The sequence below is a fragment of the Myxine glutinosa genome, chromosome 4 (genome assembly GCF_964187855.1).
Source record: "Myxine glutinosa chromosome 4, kmMyxGlut1.1, whole genome shotgun sequence".
NCBI lineage: Eukaryota > Metazoa > Chordata > Myxini > Myxiniformes > Myxinidae > Myxine > Myxine glutinosa.
In genome coordinates, this window is record NC_136264.1 from 197,267,342 (window position 1) to 197,292,185 (window position 24,844).

At 44.9% G+C, this 24,844-nt stretch overlaps 2 protein-coding genes across 11 annotated transcripts in view; one reads left to right on the forward strand and one right to left on the reverse strand.

Moving 5' to 3' along the window:
- LOC137425615 (protein Wnt-5b) overlaps nucleotides 1–24,844 on the reverse strand; it is a 472,266-nt gene that overhangs the window by 58,427 nt on the left and 388,995 nt on the right. For 2 of the 8 annotated variants that reach the window (XM_068114216.2, XM_068114215.2), the window contains exon 1: nucleotides 11,005–11,183. The exons of 4 other annotated variants lie outside the window; for them this stretch is intronic. In XM_068114216.2, the coding sequence (XP_067970317.1) occupies nucleotides 11,005–11,029 (25 nt within the window). In that variant the 5' untranslated portion in view covers nucleotides 11,030–11,183. Of the gene's footprint in view, nucleotides 1–11,004; nucleotides 11,200–24,844 lie in introns of those variants that run through there. 2 more of the 8 variants (XM_068114217.2, XM_078776864.1) reach the window with 2 other exon arrangements.
- LOC137425616 (F-box/LRR-repeat protein 14) lies at nucleotides 1,782–23,454 on the forward strand. Of its 3 annotated transcripts, none has more exons than XM_068114222.2 (3): nucleotides 1,782–1,820; nucleotides 16,859–16,993; nucleotides 20,652–23,454. In XM_068114222.2, the coding sequence occupies exons 2-3, from the start codon at nucleotides 16,983–16,985 to the stop codon at nucleotides 21,838–21,840; spliced, it is 1,200 nt and encodes a 399-aa protein (XP_067970323.1). In that variant the 5' UTR covers nucleotides 1,782–1,820; nucleotides 16,859–16,982; the 3' UTR covers nucleotides 21,841–23,454. The 3 variants fall into 3 exon arrangements, with proteins under 3 accessions (XP_067970323.1, XP_067970322.1, XP_078632992.1); XM_068114221.2 differs by lacking the exon at nucleotides 1,782–1,820 and adding an exon at nucleotides 11,285–11,437; XM_078776866.1 differs by lacking the exon at nucleotides 1,782–1,820 and adding an exon at nucleotides 11,309–11,447.

The following is a 24,844-nucleotide window of genomic DNA, read 5'->3' on the forward strand; positions in this document are numbered from 1 at the left end:
CCCATCTTTGCACTCCCCCCAACCCAAAGTCCTCATCCTTCCCTTCCCAACCCGAAGGCATCGATTCCCTTCCCACACCCTAGCCTTCAAAAACACCACCCCTCATGTCCTCACCCCACTGAACGTCATCACCCCTCCCCATAGATATCTGCTGGGCCATTTACATTAGGAAATGTAAAGTGGTGTGGATGGGTAAGGATAATGAAATTGGGGACTACATCGTGCGAGGGGCCATCTTGAAGGAGTAGACACAGGGTGTTTAAGCAGACAGTACAATGCCAGGCAACTATAGAGGTGAAGTTTATCGGGTTTTAGGTTATATTCGCAGGGAGATAAATTACAAATCGAAATAAGTCATGTTGACCATATACAGTAATTTAGTGAGGCCTCATCTTACTATAATTCACCAAATATCCGTCTGTCCGTCCGTTCCCAGGTACCGCAAAAAACGGCTGAACCGATCGCAACGACATTTTGAGTGGGTAATCCTAGGACCCCCTGGAGTAAAATCGGCTATATTGTTTTTCAAATTCTTTTCCAATTTTCCAGTTTTTCCAAACATGATGGAATAATATTTACCGATATGAACAGTGATGTGGCTTTTATTGAAATTCTACAAATACTGTTTAGATTTTGATGATTTGCGTGTGACATGATTTAACGGATGTTTATATAAATCGTTTAAAATTTAAAAAAAAGCCTTCAATTTCTGATATTTTGCCTTTTCATTTGGGCCTTTGCCTTCACTGTATGGATGGTGTAGATGGGTGATGAGCTGTGCTCATACTTCACTGTATGGTGTTGAGTATCCGCCAGACATAGCACTTTGCATTCAGGCCAAAGAGTTCAATTTTCATCCGCAGAATATTTTCCTCATTCTCTCAGAATCTTTCACGTGCCTTTTTTCAAACTCCAGGTGTGCTGTCATCTGCCTTTTTCTTAGGAGTGGCTTCCGTCTGGCCACTCTCCCACAAAGCCTAGATTTGCGAAGTTCTGCAGAGACTGTTGTCCTTCCGGCAGGTTCTCCCATCTCAGCCAAGGAACTCTGTAGTTCTGTCACAGTGGTCATTTGGGTTCTTAATCACCTCCATAACCAAGGTCCATTTTGCTCGGTTCCTCAGTTTGGTCAGACAGCCAGCTCTAGGAACAATCTGGGTAGTTTCATATACTTTCCACTTCCTAATGGTGGAGCTCACCATTGTGCTCTTGGGAACGTTCAACACTCTAAACATCGATTTATACCCTTCTCAAGATCTATGCCGTCTCACAATTCTATATCGGAGTTCTACGGTCAGTTCCTTGGACTGCATGGTCGAGTTTCTGCTCTGACATTCACTGTCAACTGTGGGACCTTATATAGAAAGGTGTTTCTTTATAAATCACGTTCAATCAACTGAATTAGCCACAGGTGGACTCCAATCAAGTTGTAGAGATATCTTGAGGATGACTCAAGGAAATTGAATGCACCTGAGCTCAAGTTGAAATGTCATAGCAAAAGGGTTGAATACTTATTAACTCAAGACATTTAAGATTGTAATTTTTAAATAATTTGTAAAAATTTCTTGAAACAAAATTCCACTTTGACATTATGAGGTATTATGTTTTCATCAGCGACAAGAATTTTAAATTCAATCCATTTTAAATTTAGGCTTTAACAACAAAATGTGAAAAATGTGTCAATACTTTCTGAAGGCACTGTATATTCATGTGGGAACTGGTTGTACCAGATAGACTTCCCTGAAGGAAATGCATCACGTCTGGTTTGGTTGCTTCTGAACACCGATGAGAAATGTCATATCTGGCGCTTGTGAGTGCATATGGTAGGTTTAAAAGAAACTTTAAAAATGATGATTTTACAACTAAAATTTCTAAAAAATTTCTCGCATGTTATAAATATATTGTTTGCTCGATTCTGGGGCCACAAGAGGAATTTTACTAGATTTTTGCATTTATTGCTAAAATGAGAAGTGTGTGTGTGCCTTATACTCTGCCACGGTTTGCGTCCTCGTAGAAGGGAGGTAAGGGGATGTGGGGGGGGGGGGGGGGGGGCGAGAGGGGAGGGGGGGTGGGTTGGGGGGGGGGGGGTTGCCCAGGATACTTACTACCAACACGTATGCAAAATTTGATAGAGACCGGGTCAGGTCTGTTTTTTTACATTATTTTCGGATGTGCATGCACATACATACATACATACATACATACATACATACATACATACATACATTTGCCTTATTTAATATAGTAGGCTTTCCATCGGTCCAATTTGCATTTAAGAACACAATTATGGTTAACCTTTTGTAATTGCCACTGTTTCTTTAAATGATGAAAATTATGTTAAAACTAGAGCGAAGTCGATGGCGCGCCATCGCAAATTTCCCACTTCCCACCCAAAACAATGTTTGAAAGATGGCAAAAACGTTCTACTTGAATTCAACAAATGTCAAATTTTGAGATAAAAATGTTTTTCCCACTTTAACCCTTGTGACCCTAAGTTCCCAGCCTCTTGAGGCATGAACCAGGAGTCAAATTCCAAAAAAGCGTTACGTATTTCATGCGTCCCCCAATGTGATTGCATAAAAAAGTTTCATTCTTAAATTTTTAAGAATGTGCCTGTAATTGCATACTTACCTTTACCGTTTGACCTCCTTCCCGATTGTGACTAAAACATTGATCGTAGTGGGCAGGCGTACTCCTGTGACCCTCTGGGCTATACTGGCAGGAGCTTTGCTCCTGGTAGGTCTTACCTAGCCAAGCAGGTCAATGGGTAAGAGCCAGACTAAGAGTAGTCACACATTTTCTTGGGGGTAGGAAAATGCTTTTTTTGCTGCTGCGTCTAGTCGCTCCCAATTGTGTGGTGCCTTCAAGACTACCATCCTTGATGTTGCCGGTGGCTGTCTTGGAACCCACTGTCAGGCGAAGAAGAATTTTGTCTCACAGGAGACACTTGATACCATCGACCAGAGTCACAGGGCCAGGCTCGATGGCAGAGCTGAACTGTTCTGGGAGCTGAGGCGTAAACTGCACGGTCGCTGAGGGCAGACAAGGAGGCCTATGTGCGAGGAATCTGTGAAAGGGTAGAGCATTGCTTGTGGTCATGCGATTCTCGTCCTACTTACAGAGGAATCTATGCATTGCGTTCCTCTAAGCCTGTCCCTAGGTGTACTGCAGTTAGAGCAGAGGGTGGTGGCTTCTTGACAGAGGAGTCTGAAGTGAAGGCCCACTGGGCCGGTTACGTTGAGCAGCTGTACCAGGCTGACCCACCGGCTGTTGAGTTGGATGTCAGGGGTGTTGCTATCCCAAATGCTCACCCTCCAATTAACTGTGAACCACCTTCACTTTTGGAAACACAGGTGGCAGTGTATCGGCTGAAAGGGGGCAAAGCTCCTGGGATTTGTGGCATCCATGCTGAGCTTCTGAAGGCTAGTGGAAATGCTGTACTTGAGTCGTTGCATGCAGTTCTGTGCTCTGTTTGGAGCACAGGCATCATCCCAACTGACTGGAAGAGAGGCCTTGTTGTCCCCCTCTGGAAAGGGAAGGGTGATCACCAGGACTGCAGCAACTACCGAGGGGTGACGCTACTCTCGGTGCCGGGCAAAGTCCTTGCTTTGATCATTCTTGAGAGGGTTCGCCGCCATCTGCTGGAGCACCAGCGACCAGAGCAGTCGGTCTTTACACCAAAGAGGCCAACGATTGACCGTATATTTGTGCTTCGGGTCCTCACCGAATGCAAGCAAGAGTTTCATCAGGGGCTGCTTGCAGCCTATGTTGATCTCCGCAAAGTGGTCAATTTGGTGAATCGGGATGCCCTCTGGAGGATTCTTGGTCTTTGTGGGGTGCCACCAATGCTGATCAATCTGATCTCTGAACAATACTCTGGTACTGAGTGCTGTGAGGTGTGGTAGCTCCATCTCCGACTTATTTCCAGTTGTTACTGGAGTTCGGCAGGGGTGTACGGGGGACTGGATTCTGGGAAGGATGTCGGAGAGGTCAGGCTGTGGTGCATTGTTTGGGAGTGTCAAGATCTCTGACCTTGATTTCGCAGATGTTGCAGTCATCTTTGCGGAGATGCTGGATATCTTTAGGGGGGCCCTCTCGGCACTGATGAGGAGGCGGAGCTGTTGGGATTAGGAATTTCCTTGGTTAAAACCAAGATCGAGGCATCAATGACATCTTGGATGCTGCTGTCTTGTCTGTGCCTGTTTGCGGCGAATATGTTGAGGTCACGAAGAGATTCACTTACGTTGGCAGTGTTATTCATGTCTCCGCATGTTGTGAGCCAGAGGTTGATAGACGTCTGGGTCGGGCCTGGGGTCATTAATTCACTGGATCATGGGGTGTGGCGCTATCGGTATCTATGCAGGAGGACGAAAGTCAGAGACTTTAAGTCCTTGGTGCTTCCAGTCTTGCTCTAAGGATGCAAGACTTGGACCCTTACCAAGGGCCAGAGAATGAGACTTAACTCCTTCGGAACCAAGTCTCTTTGGAGAATCCTTGGCTATCGCTGGTCGGACTTTGTGTCCAACAGCGGTTGTTGAAAGAGACTCAGATGAGATTTGTTTCCTGTATGGTCCATGAGCATCAGCTGTGGCTGTATGGACATGTGGCTCTTTTTCAGGACGCTGATACTGCTCACCAGATACTCTCAGCAAGGGAGCCTCGTGAGTGGAGGAGGCCAACGGGCCGACCGCGTGCCTCGTGGTTGCAGCAGGTTGATCGGCATCTCAAGGAGATAGGGATGGGCCAGACATCAGCCTGGGGGATGGTAGACGGAGGTCCCTGGAGTACCATCGGAAGGTGGATGCGGCAACGCACTGCTCCGGCGTATGCTCCCATACCTGACCTGACCTGACCTTTTGACCCCACCCAACTCCTTCCAATATAGGATTCAATGTTTTAGGAACATCATAAGGCAAAAAGAGAGGGGGGAGGGGTAACAGAGACAAGAGATTAACATGAGAGAAGTGGCCTTGAAGACCAAAAGTGGCCTTGAAGACCAAAACTCTAACAATGGTGCAGCTGGGCTTGTTTGATACTTGAAGAGGATTCATTCTCACAACTGACACGAGGGAAATCATTCTCGCAACGGTACAATAGGGAAAGAATTCTCCTCTCGGGACATGAGGGAAATCATTCTCCCCACGGGAGACAAGGGAAATCATTCTTGCAACGGGACACTAGGGAAATCATTCTCCTCTCAGGACATGAGGGAAATCATTCTCCCCACGGCACATGAGGGAAATCATTCTCCCCACGGCACATGAGGGAAATCATTCTTCCCACGGGATACTAGGGAAAGAACTCTCCTCTCGGGAAACGAGGGAAATCATTCTCCCCACGGGAAATGAGGGAAATAATTCTCCTCTCGGGACACGAGGGAAATCATTCTCCCCACGGCACATGAGGGAAATCGTTCTCCCCACAGCACATGAGGGCAACGGTGGAGTTTGGGGGGGGGGGGGGGGAGGAGGGGACAAGTGAAATCATGCTCCCCATGGGACATAGTCAAGGTTTCTGCTGGTTGTTGAGTTGACCGTTTTCCTCTCCTGAAAAAAGCATCAAAGGTTGACTGCTTGCTGCTCTGACTCTTGTTTGCTCTCTCAATTTCATAGTAGCACCGAAGTCTTTACATGATATTGTTGTGGTTTTGAGAATAAAGGATGACCCCCCCTCGTAGGTAGGTGCACCACAACATGTAGCCTCGCTGTAGTTCAGTTATCTCTTAGTAAATGTAAACGTAGTCTCCTTTCCTGTGTTAGTTTTGCGTTGAGCAGGCCAGTGAGTAGGCCTCAATTGGGCTAGGATGCCATGTGCTCAGCCTGGAACAAGTCTGGCAAGGCCAAAGGGAGGAGCTGCAGGGGGAGTGGCCGGTAAGCAACGAGCCGCCAATCAGAGCTCGAGGGGAGTGGCTCACCACGGCGGCGGGAGGAGGGGCATGGAAATTCGGGTAAGGCCGGGGCGGAACCATAAAACCCTGCCCCGGGCCCCCCGCCTCAGTTGAGTCGGAGCCCCTGAGTTGAGTCGGAGCCAGCGAGAGCCAGAGAGTCAGTCAGAGTCACCCAGCACCTGAACGAGTCGGAGTGCTTGAATTGAGTTGCTTGTTATAGCCTCACTGTACACGAACATTCCCCGTGCCCTGTGCCCTGCGCTCTGCGGCTGTATTAATCGCGCGAGTGGAGACGAACCATCCTGGAGCCACCTACGCCGATGATCCTCCTACCTGGGATCCCTGCATATGTGCCGTGAACACCAGAGGGCCACGCTGGGCGAGATGTCCCGGAGCGACCGACGGCAAGGCGCGTTTGGCGCGCGAACTTCCTTCCTTCCTTTTCCCCGCGTAAGTGAGTGGGCCCTCTGTCTGGGAATAAGTTAAGATTGCTTAAGTGCCTGCTCTGTGTCTCTTCACCTGTATAGCTATAAATAAACCGTGTTCTTCGTCTTATTTGACCGTTCCTGTCATTTCACAATTGGCTTAGCATCGCACGAACAGAACCGCTCGAATCGGGTTCAATAAAAGGTAACGGCACGAGTCACGTAATACGCACACCGCTCGGGCGTACTCGATTAGCGTGGCTTGTGCGAGGTCCGGTCCCTGTTTCCGTGGCAGCGTGGGTATCAAAGGTACGTGCGGCGTCGACCCGATACCCTTTTCCACGCTCGCTGCGGGAGTAGCGACTCGGTCTCCTGGACACGAAGACCCGAGGGGGAAAATGGGCTTAACCCCCCCTCTGTACGTCGACGGGCTTCGGGAGATCCACAACAATATTTTATTATAATAGAGCAAACGTATATGGTTATGTCATTATGTTTATATGCGACGAAAACGTCTTCTTCTTCTTCTTCAAACAAACTGAACATCCTCTTAATTAACCCTCTTAATTACGTTTAGACTGCTGAGACCCCTCAGACCTTTGATGACCCTTTAATTCCCCCAAGGCCCTTAAGGCCACCAAGACCCTTGAACACCCAAAATACCTTTAAAGACCCAAAAGACCCTGAAGACCCCAAAATACCCTTGAAGGCCCTGAGGCTCAAAAATACCCTGAAGACCCAAATGGCCCCAAAGACCCATGAGACCACGAAGACCCAAAATACCATGAAGACCCAAAAGAGCCAAAAGACCCCAAAGACCCAAAACACCCTGAAGACCCAAAAGACCCAGAAGACCAAAAATATCCTGAAGACCCCAAAGACCCTGAAGACCCAAAACACCCCAAATACCCAAAATAACATTAAAGGCCCAGAGGATCCAAAATATCCTGAAGATCCAAATGGCACCAAAGACCCAAAAGACCCCGAAGACCCAAAACACCCCAAAGACCCAAAAGACCCCGAAGACCTAAAAATACCCAAAGGAACCAAAATACCCTGAAGACCCAAAAGACACCAAAGAGCCAACATACCCCGAATACCCCATATACCCTGAAGACCCAAAAGACCCCGAAGACCCAAAACACCCCAAAGACCCAAAACACCCTGAAGATCCAAAAGACCCAAAAAGACCCCAAAGACCCAAAAGACCCCGAAGACTAAAAGACCCGGAAGACCCCAAAGACCCAAAAGACCCCTAAGACCCTTAAATATACTTTAGCCCCAAATAACTAAAATACCCCAAATACCATTAAGACCCAAAACACCCCAAAGACCCAAAATACCCTTAAAGGCCCACAGGATCCAAAAGACCGTGAAGATCCAAATGGCCATGAGGACCCAAAACACCATGAAGACCCAAAAGACCCAAAAGACACCGAAATGATCAAATATGCCTATCCCTCTGAAACGACGTGTGGTGAGGCACGCAGAGTCACGCTGGTTTCTATATTAAATTGAAGAACAATGTAATATTGCATTATAGGTAAATAATCACGATGTTCTGTGAAGCCTTGGTAACCAATTAGTAATAGGTGTTATCACGAAACAACGTTAACTGGGACAATGTTAAGTGAGGACACCCTGTATATAGTTTTTGGCCCTATCTCTCAATGGTTATTACTATTTCGTATGCAGCCTGTGGCTGCTGGCTGCATCATTGCTGGAGTGCTGCTGTGCCGCTGATTTAGTGCCAGTGTTGCCAGGAAGCTGGTACTCATTTTACCGACATCGGTAAAGATGACAGGCTGACAGGCTGAATGAGTCAACCCACTTGGTGTGATTTAACGGCACAACAGGGGCTCAAAACTGAAGACCCCACACGATGTTAAGCCAACCACCTTAACCATTAAGCAAACACCAAGATTGTCTCTCAATGTTGAAGAATCACTTGAAAATTTAACTCTCGTATGTGGATCTTCACCAAAATCGAATCAATTCGTCCTTGTCACACACCCAATGTGTCCACCAAGTTTAATCCAAATATTTGCATTGAGATATCCTGCTCATAGACAAATAAACAGACAGACAGACAGACAGGGGTTTAAACAACCTCCACTTTAGGTGGCAGAGGAAAGAACATGAACAACTTATAAACAAAATCCGATATTTAAAGTATCTGTAGCGAGAAGGCCAATTATGCAGCAAGGAAAACCTGATGAATATAAGGATATGCAAGGAAGTGGGACATTTGGACCATCATACCTGCACCCCATCAACAGCACAACATCAACATCAACCATCAACAACCATAATCGTAATCAACCATAATCAACATCAACGTCCATTATCATTATCAACATCAACATAATCATCAATTATAATCAACAATAATCAACATCCACATCCATTATCATAATCAACATCAACCATCAACAAACATTATCATAATCAACCATAATCAACATCAACATCCATTATCATAATCAACATCCATTGTCATAATCAACATCAACCATCAACAAACATTATCATAATCAACCATAATCAACATCAACATCTATTATCATAATCAACATCAACATCCATCGTCATAATCAACCATAATCAATATCAACAACCATTATCACAATCAACATCAACATCCATTGTCATAATCAACCATAATCAACATCAACAACTATTATCATAATCAACCATAATCAACATCAACAACCATTATCATAATCAACCATAATCAACATCAACAACCATTATCATAATCAACATCAACATCCATTGTCATAATCAACCATAATCAACATCAACAACCATTATCATAATCAACATCAACATCCATTGTCATAATCAACCATAATCAACATCAACAACCATTATCATAATCAACATCAACATCCATTGTCATAATCAACCATAATCAACATCAACAACCATTATCATAATCAACATCAACATCCATTGTCATAATCAACCATAATCAACATCAACATCCATTATCATAATCAACCATAATCAACATCAACACCCATTATCATAATCAACATCAACCACCATTGTCATAATCAACCATAATTAACATATACAACCATTATCATAATCAACCATAATCCACAATCAAAATCAACAATGAACAACCATAATCATAATCAACCATAATCCATAATGAACATCAACCATCAACAACCATTATCATAATCAACCATAATCATAATCAACAACAACCATCAACAACCATAATCAACATCAACCATAATCAACCATAATCCATAATCAACCATAATCATAACCAACCATAATCCATAATCAACCATAATCATAATCAACCATAATCATAATCAACAACAACCATCAACAACCATAATCAACATCAACCATAATCCATAATCAACCATAATCATAATCAACCATAATCATAACCAACCATAATCCATAATCAACCATAATCATAATCAACCATAATCATAATCAACAACAACCATCAACAACCATAATCAACATCAACCATCAACAACCATAATCCATAATCAACCATAATCAACATCAACATTCAAACTATCAATTTGGTTATTTAATTAATAATCTGAGTACACCTCGATTAGATCAACCATGGGCCTTGGTTAGGGGAAGGGAGGAGGGGATGTGATACATTCATGGCGATGGCATGTTAGTGGTCTCACCACAACCACAACCACAATTGTAAAATCATCCAGCATGTCCCATATCTCAAAACATGTTCACCTGAAAAGTCTTTCCTGATACCAATAAACTTCATTTCAATCGATTTTGCTTTTTTAAACTTTTATTAAAACCCATTTCCTCTCTGTTCTTATTCCCGCCAAATCAATATGTTCGTTTGATTACCGTGGTACTCTGCTTATACCGACAGTATTCATTGTGCTCTCATTCACAGCCACAGGAGTTGGAACAGGTCGCCTACCATGTGCACCTTGCCCTGAATATTCAAATTCAGGCAAATCCGACAATGAAGCAACAACGTTCGACCACAACATCAGCTTCTTCAAAACCTAAATCTCACAATCCCATAGCCGGGTCCAAATCCACAAGGAATCCTAATCCCGGTCCCAGAAGCATGCTGGGAACCTGGACTCGGACCCCCAACGTACCAGTCAGCTGGAGACATTGTGCATCTTCCAGCATGGCGTCTCCTCTCTACCCCTACCCACCACTTCCACCATCTCCTCCTCCATCACTCGTTTGTTATCCTGTTCCACCCTCACAACCACATCCCTCCTCATCCCACGCCTGCTGCATACAACCACACCATTCATTCACACAACAACCACCAACATGTCTCTGTTTATTATCGACCTGTGACTTACATGATCCTGTTGCAACTTCTCCCTACCCACTCTCCCCTCCACCACCACCTTCTCCACCGCCCCTTCCATCTCTTCCTTCATTGTCTATCCAGCTACTTCCTCCTCTCCCAGAATCCCCTCCATTATAACCTCACCTCTTACTCCCTCTCGTCCCCTTTTTCATAATCTCCCCTATTCGTATAGCATCGTATAGTACCCCTACACTCCACCTGTAACGCACAAGTTACATATCATATGAACCACTCAGAGCAATAAGTCTTATAATACCGCATATACTATCAATTTCTGCCATTTCATAGATCATTTAAACCCTTTATTATTTAAAATCACTCTTTTACTGCCCGAGGATCTCATTTACCTTTACTATCAGGTGTAGCCTGCATCACTTTCCTTCATCGTCTTGTTGACCCCCATATTGTTTTGCTAAAAATCGCACCAATCCAAAATCAGCGCAATTTACAATCATTTATAATCCCTCGTGTTGTCACTACAACTTATCCACCTTCCACAAACATTTCTCATCATCTCCTCGTTATATTTATTCTTCCTGCTTGTTTTGTATCCTCAATTTAGCTCCTCCCCCGTCACGCTTCTCTGACCACGCCTCCTGCTCTTCCCCACTGTTCACCCGTCATGCGCATGCGTAGCCCCGCCTTTACCACTGCCCGCGTTCTCTGTGTGTCCTGCCTCGTCCGTCCGACTCCTGGTTCCGGCTCCGAAGCCCGAGTTCGTCCGGACCAGCGAGTCTCTTCCGTCGGACAGAACGGCAGGCTCGGCTGGCTGAGAGCCAGGTAAGGCAAAGTACGAGATTAAAGCGTCGTTTTGGACGCCCTAAAATACCGGTTAAGGATACTCGTGTCCATAATGAACCAAGATCTGTGTACGTTCACTTTTCATGTATTTACCATTGTCTTTGTACGTCTGTCTGCCTGTCCGTCGACTTTCGACTTCTCATTTATTCCTTTCACTTTGCATGTGCTGCTCAAATCTGGTAGAGTAACTGCTCGTAGTCTGAGGAATTGTCCCGTGCACCACCGCACCAGTGTCTGTCATACGTGGTCTACTGTCCACCATGTGTGTGCCATACGTGATCTCCTGTTCACCACGCATGTGCCATACGTGATATCCTGTCCACCACGCGTGTGTCATACGTGATCTTCTGTCCACCACGCGTGTGTCATACGTGATCTTCTGTCCACCACGCGTGTGTCATACGTGATCTTCTGGCCACCACACATGTGTCATACGTGATCTGTCCACTACGCGTGTGTCATACATGATCTGTCCACCATGCATGTCTGTCATAGGTGGTCTCCTGTCCACCACGCGTGTGTCATAGGTGGTCTCCTGTCCACCACGCGTGTCTGTCATAGGTGGTCTCCTGTCCACCACGCGTGTCTGTCATAGGTGGTCTCCTGTCCACCACGCGTGTCTGTCATAGGTGGTCTCTTGTCCACCACACGTGTCTGTCATAGGTGGTCTCTTGTCCATGCGTGTGTCATCCGTGGTCTCTTGTCCACCGTGCGTGTCTGTCATACGTGGTCTCTTGTCCACCACGCGTGTCTATCATACATGGTCTCTCATCCACCATGCATGTGTCATACGTGGTCTCTCATCCACCATGCATGTCTGTCATATGTGGTGTCCCATCGACCACGAGTGTCTGTCATAAGTGGTCTCCCGTCCACCATGCGTGTCTGTCATATGTGGTCTTCCGTCCACCATGCGTGTGTCATACGTGATCTCCTGCTCACCATATGTGTCTGTCATATGTGACCTCCCATCCACCACGTGTGCCTGTCAGATGTGGTCTTCCGTCCACCACAAGGGTCTGTCATATGTGGTCTCCCGTCCACTACGAGTGTTTGTCATACGTGGTCTCCTGTCCACCATGTGTGTCTGTCAGATGTGGTCTCTTGTCCACTATGAGTGTGTCATACGTGGTCTCCCCTCCACCATGCGTGTCTGTCATAGTGGTCTGCCGTCCACCACGTGTGTTTTCCCAAAGAACTTTGTGTTCTTGTGTCCCTAAGGTTTGCGGTGCTTTTGAGCACTTTTAGACCGTTCTTGACCTCTGGAAGTGGATAAAAGCTCTGGGTCGTTCCCATCCACTGTCCGCTGGGGTTGCATGTCCAAAGTAGCTTTCCTGATGGTCTCTCAACATCCTTTCCCTGTGAACTTGTACTCGAAGAGGCCAAAGCACGTCATTATCATCTCGGAGATTCATAAAGAGAAGGGACTAGGTTCAAACACGGTGTTTCGCACCGCGTGACTGCTGTGCTATTGTCCTGCAGGAGAACATGGTGACACCTGGCATGCAGCGGTGATGGAACAAAAGATTCATGCAGTCACTGCTTTCCTTAAGCTAAGAAAGGAGAAAACTTGCCAGACATGATCACCATGTTGAAAACGGTGCAAATGTTGCAGAAATATCACGAATGGTCCTGGAACAACAATGTGCCGTCTTGGATTTTGTTTGCATTTGTCCTTCCACGGTTTGCTGATTGGTGCTGTTCGTCCAGAACCTTCAGATAATGATAGACAGTGGGATCTCCACGAGGATACGATACAAATGGTTCCGATGTTGGTCTTCTAAATATACCTTGGCAGTCATCTTGATAGAGAAATCAATCGAGATCTTAGGATGTTTAAGAGTACGGTGCGTCCCGCGCAGCCAGTTGCAGATAATGCGAAGCAATCGCACATGCATAATTGCCCTTGTTGGAGGGATGAACAGGAGGTGAACGATGTGTTGATGAAAATATGGCAGATGCATTGATGCATTGGAATAATTATAAAAAAATACATCATTAAGAGTGACCGTCAAGATGGCGAGAAATCATGAAACGAGGTGGTCAGCATTTGTAGCTGGGAAGAGATGCCTTCAGGGCAACGTTGTCCTCTATCTGCCTTTTAAGAGGGAACCAGCTGGTATGCCTGTTCTCTGTGAGGAGTGAAGGGCAGATGGCTGGGCTCTGCGTGAGGGGGAGGCGACATCGTGGCCTCTGTCGGGGATCCAATGGTTGGGGGATGGGGTTCCCTTCGCCAACCTCAATGGAAGCCACTCCACTGCAACTGTGAAGTCAAATTGCCAAGTTAGGTTTTGAGCATATGGCAAAATCCCAAGAATAAGTTACTGATGGTCCTTTTAGTAATGTTTGTGGCACCGTATCTTTACTTAGGTAACGGTGGCACAAATTTGAACTTGATCTTCTGGGCATCCATGCACACTGTGCTGCCTTCCCACTCAACTCTTCTATTATTAATGCCGGTACCTAAAGGGAGGTGAACATGTTGGGTATGGTTCGAATTGAGGCCCTGGTTCCGGCCGGTCGAGCTCGTTAACATCCCGGTCGAGCTCGTTAACATCCCGGCACTAGGTGCATTTCGGATTGTCCGACTCCCCGGTGGCCAAGGACATCGCGCGTTTTCCGTCGAGTCGGCTGAAGTGCTGACAGTTCTGTGGCCATGTCGACCCCGTTTTGATTGCGCCCATCAGTCGTCACACGTTTGATAGATGGAGCGATGCTCAGGAAATGTGGCAAGCTAATTAAAATGGCAGGCTGGTTCCATTGTGCATGCTTTAGGAAATATTATTCATATAATCCAGTTTTGGGGAACACAATGCAAGGGTAAAGGCTGTTTCCTTATCTTGCAGGTCCAACACAGAAGAGAAATCCACTAACCATTTGGCTTTGTGATTGTCGTGCAAACTGTCTGGTTCACTGGGCTCTGGTGTCATAGTTCTTTGGCTGGATTCAGAATCACGCAGACATCCTGCTGCTGAAAGCGATTCCGATCTACTCTGCTGGGGATATTCGCTCCAGTAGTCTCGAGCACCTGCTTGAAAATTTCCAAGTCTTCAGTGTTGAGGAGAAAGAATATACAGATGACACGTCGCTCAACGAACGGCCAAACCAAAGTTACAGCCCCTTGTTTGGAAAGTAGCTGCCAAGTCCATCCTGCTTTGTTGACATCATATACCAATGCAGCGTTAAATTGCATGTTGATGGACACTTGTGTTTGCCCAAATCGACTGCTGCTCATGGTTTTGTCAAAACTAATCGATGATGGCTTCTCGGGGTTCTCGTTTTGTGGAGACGCGACGTTCTTCTCAAAAGCGCAAGTAAGGGACGTTGGCTTGGGAAGTCCGGTTATTTAATTTATTTTTCGCGAAGCCACGAGAGAAGTGGGAGGACCTGTTCCCATGGCAACCAGCGCTAATGAAGCACAAATGGTGAAGCCTTGCAACTCGGCTGGGATGGATTTCCATTGGTCACGACGGCGACTGCGGCGCCGGCATCAACGTACTTGGAGGGACACGCTCGCAGTGCATGCGTTTCTCGTGCGGTGTGCAAAAGTAAGCCGCGGGTGTGCGCTCGAAGCGGCGACAGGCATGGTGAGAAACGTTAATTGCGTGCTGGCACGCTCTCTTTCGACGCCTCATTTCCCCCCGGCCTCGACAAACTGACGACCCCGCCGTGCAAGAAGACTTGTGTTAATGTCTAGGGCTGAGGAATCGTAGTTTTACTTGTAATGCACTTGTGTTAATGTCTCTTTGGCTGTGTTGTGTTTTTAATGGTAATACATAAATACATAAGGGAAGATCAAAAAGTTAGTGCAATAAGATACAACCGCATCACTGTCTTGTTGCCCTGCAACCGCGAAGTGAAAAGCAGGGTTAGGCGATCGGGTGCGTACGAACATGTGTGTCTGCATTTTTAAAATTTATTTTTCTCGGAAACTGTTGGTCCGATCGACACAGAATGCTCACAATAGGAGCGCCCCCGCCTGTGGAATTTTCGTGATAATTATGAAGTCATAGGTCACGTGATACGGGTGCCATTTTGGAAAAACTTCGCATCTGTATCTCTGAAACTGCTCCATGGAAAAAATTGAAACGTGGCTCATTGTCAAGTACTCGCCATGGGGAATAAGATGTGTTAATGATGATGTCATCGGTGCCTTAATTATGATGTCATAGGTCATGTGATACGGGTGCCATCTTGGAAAAACTTCGCACCTGTATCTCTGAAACCACTCCATGGAAAAAATTGAAACATGGCTCATTGTCAAGTACTCGCCATGGGGAATAAGATATGTTAAAGATGATGTCATCGGTGCCTTAATGATGTCATAGGTCACGTGATACGGGTGCCATCTTGGAAAAACTTCGCACCTGTATCTCTGAAACCGCTCCATGGAAAAAATTGAAACATGGCTCATTGTAAAGTACTCATCATGGGGAATAAGATATGTTAATGATGATGTCATTGGTGCCTTTGTTATGATGTCATAATTCGACAAGTATAACGCTTCATCCGATCAGTATGAATTTTTTTTTTCTCTGCAACTGTTGGTCCGATGGACAGAACATTTTCACTGTAGGAGCGTTTCCTCCTGCAGAATATTTTAATGATAATTATGATGTCATAGGTCACGTGGTACAGGCGCCATCTTGGAAAAAATCGAAAAATATTGCACCTCTATATCTCTGAAACCGCTCCATGGAAAAAAATTAAACGTGGCTCATTATAAAGAACTCCGCATGAGGAATAAGTGTTGTCAACGATGACGTCATTAGTGCCTTAGTTATGACGTCATAATTTAACAGGGACAACGCTTAGTCTGATGAGGCTGAAATTTCTTGAACGTGATTCTACACAACAATTATATTCGAGAATATAAATTTATGATGTTATCGTGGTCTGGCAGCCATATTGGATCAAAGGAAAAAACCCCTTCAAAAACAGAAGAGTTGGCTCACACCAAGTTGACTGCGCAGGGTAAGTATTCTATAAATACCATCCAGTTATTATTATTGATTTCCCAACATCATTATATCACCTTCGTTTAAAAATGTTCAAACTTGTGGTTGTGAGGCTGATTTTTGTTAAAATTAAATTAAATTAAAGTGTAGTAGGAATTTTTTGAAATGAAGCTCGATAGGACAAGACTATGACGTGCTCGCAGTCTGTGGATCAGGACACCATGAGTAATTCCCGAGTCTGAATGCTTTCACGTCATAATAATCATCGTCGTTTTGAACTGTCGAGTTTCTTTCAAAGTCGATTTACTTTTTATGAGCTTTCCATGAGACGATGCACATCGAGCTGTAATTAAAACTAATTATATTGGTTAATAGATGGCCCGAGCAGTCTAGCTTCCAAAGTCTAACCCAGCTGTTGCCACGTCCCTTCATTCCTCGACAGGGTGATGGCGGTTCTGCAGAAATGCGACATGAAGGTGCTGCCTCCGAGGACGTATCACCCAGCTCACTGGACCTGATGAACCTCGCGGACGGAACATGATGGCAGGGGTTCGAGCACTGGCACCATGTTCCCCATGTTAGTAAAACGCACGTTGACGCTCGATGTCTTGAGGCATTTAACAGGGTTAACATTCCGGTCGTACGGCTTGGACGGATTACCTGTTGCGGCCTGTCGGAGCCTAAAAATACGGATTTTCTCGTTTGCACACCCAGAAAGCTGTCTTCCATTTTGATCTCGGTGTTCCTCACATGCGACGCGAGTACTCATATTGTGTGATACATTTACAAAATGGCGCTGGGTCTCCTTTAATTATATCAGAGTAGTCCTATAAGCGGAGTTTGGAGCTCTCTTCACAGTGACCTTTTTGTGCCATATTTGTTTTAACACAAAAGCCTTAAAAATCACTGAAAATACATCCTGGCGAGGGTTTGCAATCTCCGATTGCTCTTTTTCTTGTTATAGATGGATTCTCCAATTCGGTTCAAGTTGTAATCCTTGTATAGTGCCCGCCAATTGAGCTTTGGCTGATGATGACTGTAAGGTACAGAGTAGGGTGTGTACATGATTACAAGGACAGTGCTGTACCAAGCACGCAGTAAATCTGACCACACGGAATTATTATTCTTCTTCTACATTAGAAAAAACAAACAAACATCTTTCACATGATAAGTCATTTCCTATCGAAGGCTCGAGGTAAGAGCAAATTGGAAAGGCCCAGACTCAAAAGGCCAACTCTTGATAGGTTTAAAACATACAAGAGCAAGTACAGTCCTCTCGTTATGTCCGTAACCCCATGACCTTTCCACCGCATGAATGACGTTTCCCAGCCCAACGAAGATGCACACATCCATCCAGTCCAGGCGTCGTGCTTAGCTTCACTCTCTTGTGCAAAGGTTTCCAGTATCAATCCAATAGTAGTGCTTCCTCCTTTGTTTGCGGACGACTGGCCCCCACAATCTTGACTTATCTTTCATCCCCATCTACACCCACCTCTCCTCTTCATATGCTCCTACTTGCAGTCGGGTTATTTTTGTGAATCTCATGTCCACCCGTCCTCCATTGACTGACTGTCACTATGATATCCCTCCATCCGATGTCTGCTTGCCCTTCCATGAGCCTCGATTTTTGTAACCAAGTCACCAGGTTAGGCTTAGTCTTTAGTGCAAATCGTAATCCCTAATATAAAGCCCTGATGTTTATTTACCAGAATGGCAATTTGGAGCGGGCTTCCACTCCCTCGAGTCAAATCTGTGTTTTAAGGCTCCTCTAGGGACTTGTACTTTAATTACATATCGGACGGCAATGTCGAGAGATATTAATGTACAACTATTGTTGTATTTGATCATTCATTTGCTTATCTGTCTTATTCCGTGTTTATTCTTTTCTTTTCTTTTCCCTCATTTTTTTTTCTTTTTACTGTAAAGCACTGAAATCTCCCTGTGAAAAAATACTGTATAGAATAACTTTGTTATTGCTGTTTTGGTTGCACAGAACAACTAGAACACAAACAACTAGAACGGCATTTAGTAGAGCGCATACAGTTTTTTTTTTTTTTTTTTTTTTTTTTTTTTTTTGTATACAAGATCGAGGCTCGTGAAAGAGCGAACATTAATCACACAGAAAGACAAACAGACACACAAAACAAATAACATCGGGAGCGGTAGACAAGATGGGGAGAGAGGGGGAAGGACACAAACACAACATTTGAGAGCAGGGACCGAGAGACATGGAGACATCGAGAGAACTGTGGGAGGGAGAGGGCTTTGGGGGGGAGGCATGGGAAGGGGGGGGGGGGGGGGTGGGAGAGGTATAAAACATAAGGACACTGCCAAGACTTCCAGGAAAGAAGTTGGAATTTCAAACAAGGTGGATCTGGGGTGAATTAGTGGGGGTAGAAAAGATCAAGGTTTTGGATGGGGGAAGATAAGAGATGGTGGTGAACAGCTGTTTTGAAGACCTGGAGGGAGGAGTGTGATTGAAGTGAGTGTGGGAGTTTGTTCCAGAGGCGGGAGAAAAGAGGAATGAAAGAGTGAAGGTGAGCAGAGAGCCGAGATTTCGGCAGTTTAACCATCAGAGGGTGGCTGGCAGATCTTGTGCGACCTGTAGGAATATTTGGGGGACAGAGCACAGAGAGAGCTGGGGGAGCAAGGCCGGAGAGGAGTCGGTAGAAGACAGAAAGACCACCTACCTGCCTGCGGTGAGTGAGTGAAAGGCCCTCAGAGATAGCTTCATCACGGGAGATTCCAATGATTCTGAAAGCTTTGGATTCAATTCAATTCAATTTTCCTTTTCCTAAAAACAGTAAACAGTAAAAACAGTAAGTTTATGTTTTGTAACTCACTGATAGGCTGGATCTGAATCCGGACCTGAACCGAAATCTAATCAGCTTGTTCTTGTCACCTACCCAACTCATCCACCAAGTTTTGTCATAATCCGTCCACAACTTTTTGAGATGTCACGCTAGTATATTGTTTTTGGCCCCATCTCTCAATGGTGAAGGTTCATTTGAAAAATTAAAAAACTCTAGTATCCAAATCCACATTATCGCCACATTGTAATCAATTTGTCCTCGTCACACAACCAACCTGTCCACCAAGTTTCATCCAAATCCATCATAACTTTTTGAGATATCATGCTCAGACAAACGCAGACAAAAAGGGGTGAAAACATGACCCCCGTTCACCTTCGGTGGTGGAGGTAATAACATTATGAAACATTTCTTCGTCATCGTCGGGGTTTATCCAGGTATTTGCACAGTGACAAATCTTCTGCCAACTGGAACGATCCTTTAGAAAAAGATGCACTAAAATATTATTTTGGACTAAATTAGCGCCGGTGTTGCATCACTGCGCACCGCCATTTTGTCTGAATCTCAATCCCCCAACCTGAGAGCATGAGCGGCAATTTTGATTGGTCGAGATGGCATATAATTTTGCCAAAGCGCAGCTAAACTGAAGGATTTTGGAAATACAAAGAAGGCAATTCATGTTCGCCAGTGTTGAAAATATATAATTCAATTGAAATAAAATAAATGTTTTAAAAGATGTATAAAAAAACAACAACACCAAAACAAACCATTGGATCAGACATTTACCACCATTTATGCATTTGGTATACCTCCCCTTTTGCACCACCTTATTTAACATGTTACATTAGTTATTCATGCCTGTTGTTTGTGTCCTTTATGAGGTCCTAAAAACAGTAAGTTTCCTTTTTTGTATGATTTTCAATTTTTTTGACTGCCAGATAGACAAAGACAGACAATTGCTTTTCCACGCTGTGTGCATACAGACTCGGGACGGGACTCTGTACAATATTAAAACCATAGTCATATTACTGCTAAACTGCTGGTTTTTGGAAATGCAAACAAGCCGATTCATGTTCTGCATTGTTCAAAATATGAAATTCAATTGAAGTTCTTCAATCATGGACTGACGGACACACGCAGTGTGAAGGACTGACAGACACACATACATAGTGAACCAATTGCTTTACCCTGCTCTGTGCTATGCACATGGGGTAACAATTTTTCAATCAATACTATGGAATTTAGATCAGGCCTTATTACGTAAGAATTCAAATGTGATTTCCAAACAGGCCATTTAGTGACTCAGTTCTGTTTCGCCATCAGCCATTTCCTTACAAGCTATGGTGTCTTCATTTTGCATTATTCCCTCCCAACCTCCTCCAACTCCCACATCCAACTAACTTGAAATTTTCTCCACCTCCCCAGAATGGACACACACATTTCAAGTCTCTTTCCTGAGATATTGGCCATAATTTTCAGCTTCCTAGATGTTCGCGACAAGGGACGCACAACACAGGTGTGCCGTGCATGGCGCGATGCTGCGTACCACAAGTCAGTTTGGCGGGGCGTTGAGGCCAGGCTCCACCTCCGTCGCTCCAACCCGTCACTGTTTCCCAGCCTACAGGCTCGGGGCATCCGAAGACTGCAGGTGCTGAGCCTCCGTCGAAGTCTCAGCTCCGTCATCCAGGGGATTCCGGGCATTGAGAGCCTCAACCTCAGTGGTTGCTATAACCTCACGGATCTCGGCCTGGCCCATGCGCTTGTGCAACCGCTGCCGAGCCTTACGACTCTTAACTTGAGTCTGTGCAAGCAAGTGACAGACAGCAGCTTGGGTCGCATTGCACAGCACCTTAAGAGCCTCCGAACCCTCGAACTGGGTGGTTGTACCAATGTCAGTAATACTGGACTTTTGCTCATTGCTTGGGGGTTGCCTGGCCTGCGTAGCCTCAATCTGCGCAGCTGTCGAAACGTATCAGATGTTGGCATTGGGCATTTGGCTGGGCTGACGCGTAATGCTGCCCAGGGTTGCCCTTTGCTGGAGACGCTCATTCTTCAGGACTGCCAGCGGCTCACTGATGCGGCACTGAAGTACGTGGCACGAGGGTTCCCATGTCTGCACGTGCTCAACCTGAGCTTCTGCGGTGGAGTCAGCGATGCTGGAATGCTGCACATCTCGAGTGTGTCCAGCCTTCGGATTCTTAACCTCCGCTCTTGCGATAACATCAGCGATTCGGGCGTCATGCACCTGTCAACCGGAAGTCTCCACCTCACAGCGCTCGACCTGTCATTTTGTGACAAAGTTGGAGACCAGAGCCTCGCCCACATAGCACAAGGCCTGACGCAACTCGCATCTCTGTCTCTGTGTTCGTGCCGCGTCAGCGACGATGGGTTGGAGCGATTAGCGAGCCCCCTGCGTCGCTTGAGGACGCTCAACATCGGGCAGTGTCCCGGAATCACGGATCGTGGACTAGAGCTTGTCGGACGGCATTTAACCCAGCTGACAGGAATAGACCTTTATGGATGTACAAAGATAACAACCCGTGGCCTAGAGAGGATCACACAGCTACCCTGCCTCAAAGTGCTCAACCTGGGCCTCTGGCAGATGACAGAATGAAGCCGTTAGACTTTTGGACAACCTTTTTTAAACCGTCTTCATTACATCCTCCTTACATTCGCTGTAGCTGACATCATTTGAGAATGAGCAGCCAGTTTGCTCAAAAGCACATCAATTATTTTCTCCAAAAGTATTTTTCTCTAACTCGGTGTTGGGTTTTATTTTTTATCTTTTTCTTTTGATGTCCAAATTGTCACATTCATTTTCTCTAAAACGACATGTTAACAGATCATTTGATTGCTATTGAACGTGCTATTGCAGTAATTAATTTAGTTAATGAAATATGTTTTTGACGATATGGATGTTTGTTGAACGTATGACAGGTCTCGCTACTTTTGGAGCATCCTGCCTTCTACAGTTTTGTTTAGTTGAACTCGTTGGGTACCAATTCATTCGCGATTATTTTCACTCCCTACCTTAGCTTAATGCTGCGGTTTACAAAATAATAGTGGGATTTGAAATCCGAGAGCATCAGGAGTAGCCAGGGAGTAGCCCTCTAACCTAGCTCTCTTGTCCCTGTGATCAACCAGGAAGTATCCTGCCAGGCCTTTACAGAAACTGCCACAATAAATCTAGATCATTGTCCATCTTGTGCTAACAATTGGCTCGCCCACTTGTTTACCTGAAAATATTTTGATGGTCGTTCTCTTCCAGGCCATCATCACATTACTCCAGCTTTTCTTCTTCTTTTTGGGGTTTAATGGCGTTTTCAGAGCCGTGAGGCTCTATATACGCCACGCTCCATCTCCAGCTTTTCCTTCCACCTCAAAATATAAATAATCCCTTTTGATGCCTGGTCTCACCAATCCAATTTGAGGGGATGGACGTCCGTCCCTACCTGGTTGTGACTGGAGCAAAAATAAGTATATAACTACCTCAGAGGTCTGTTGGTGAAGTCAGTATTTCGACAAAACTAGCAGGTGAGGAGAATTAATTCATTTCCACAGGTTAGACCAAGCCCAGCTTTCCTATTATCCAACTTGCTAAGAAATCGAACCGACCATAATCGTAGGAAAGCAGTTAGGATGTAAGAGGATTTCCCCGATCTATTTCCTGCTACGCAAGACAAAGCCTTGAAGTGCCGGCAACCTTCGCCCCTTGTTTGTAGATGCAAGACCATCGACCTGTGGTTCTGGAGCTCGAAAAATATAAAGACTAAACGTTCGCATCTGCCGAAAGGTGTGAACAAGTAATGCTGCTCGTCCTGAACCCGTCTAAGTGTTCTTCGTCAACTCATCTTCCTGCTAATGAGCAAGATCTACTTGAAAGGCGTGAGGCACGTCGGAAGCTAAATGGCTGCAGATCTTTTGTTCCTCCTGTAACTTGAAGTTGGTGTAACTTTGACACTTGTATTACACTGTACCGATGAATTTTGTATGGCCTGTTAAACAAGCTTTTTATTAATTTTTTTTTTTTTTAACGATGTTGACGCCTTGGCTTCCTTTACTCAAGAAGATCGGACAATGAGTGAAACGGCATTGTTCTTGCAAAGAGGCCTGTGTTGTTCAAGGTATTTACGGTAAACACTAAAATCTAACCGTACTTTGCAAAATGGAAAAGCAATTTACAGTACGGGTTTTCCTAACCCAAAAGAAACATTAAAGGTTTTTTTTTCTATCTTGGATTGTCAATTATTATTTCCACCACAAAATGTTTTCACCCCGGTGTGTCTGTCTGTCTGTGAGCAGGATATCTCAAAAAGATATGGACCGATTGGGAATAAATTTGGTGGACAAGTTGGGTGTGTGACAAGGATAAATCAATTCAATTTTGGTGAAGATCTGAATCCGGCCCGGAGATGAGAATTTTTAAAGTGATTCTTCAATATTGAGTGATAGGGCCAAAACGATACAAAGCACGACATCTCAAAAAATTGTGGACAGATTATGACAAAGCTTGGAGGACAGGTTGGGTGTGTGACAAGGAAGAATTGATTCAATTTTGATGAAGATCCGGATATGAGAAGTTTTTAAAGTGATTCTTCACATTGAGAGATAGAACCGAAAATGATAGACAGTATAACGTGATAATTCAAAAAAGTTGTGGATGGATTATGACAAAACTTGGTGGATGAGTGGGTAGGTGTCAAGAACAATGTCAATTTGATTTTGATACAGGTCCGAATCCAGATCCGGCCTATCGGTGGGATAGAACACCTGAATTATTCAGCCTGGCGGAGGTATGCGCTCTACGAAGTTCCACTCCAATTGATCCTAATTGAAATAAACGTAGAAGCTCTTTATACCTCTACTTTGATCCTTGTTTAGGCAAAATAGAAAGTATTAGGATAGATACTATGGGATGGCAGGATGTAAATGAAAAAGGCCAAGATGATAACTACATGGGGATTTTTTCTTTCATGGAGTCACAATGTATTGAAAAGGTTATTTTGCTATTAAAATGCAGTTTTGAGTCTTCTTATCCTACCAACTGATCCTGTCCTGGTCCTAACTTTTGGGTCAAATATTGGAGCATCTGCTCTTAGACCAAGATAATCACCAATTTACTGCAATTTAAGTAACGTTTTCAGCTGCTCAATACGCAACTTTGAAAATGACGTAATCTGACCCAGAATGCTCAGCACGCACGTGCAGAAACCCATAGTAACAACGGTCATCGGGGCATGGAATGTATATTGTGAGTGGTGGATAAGGATTGCTACCTAAAGTGGCTCACAAAGTTTCTAAAATAAGCTGAAAATACTTGGGAAAGTACCTGAGAGAATAGGGTGTACTGTGCCTCTGCACAACACTGATGGGAAGGTCATATGTGGTGGTTGTAAATGCACAGGTAAGTTTAAAATGATGATATTTACTATTTATCATGTTTGGGAGGAGGGGTGGCAGTTGGGAGCTGTTATGGCTCTGAAGGCCATTATAAATATATCTATTTGTTTGGGTCTGGGGCCTCAAGATAAATTATACTAGATTTTTGCCTCTATTGGTAAAAGTAGAAACGTGTGTGTGTGTGTGTCGTTGGTTGGTATCTCCAAATGCTGGTTTCA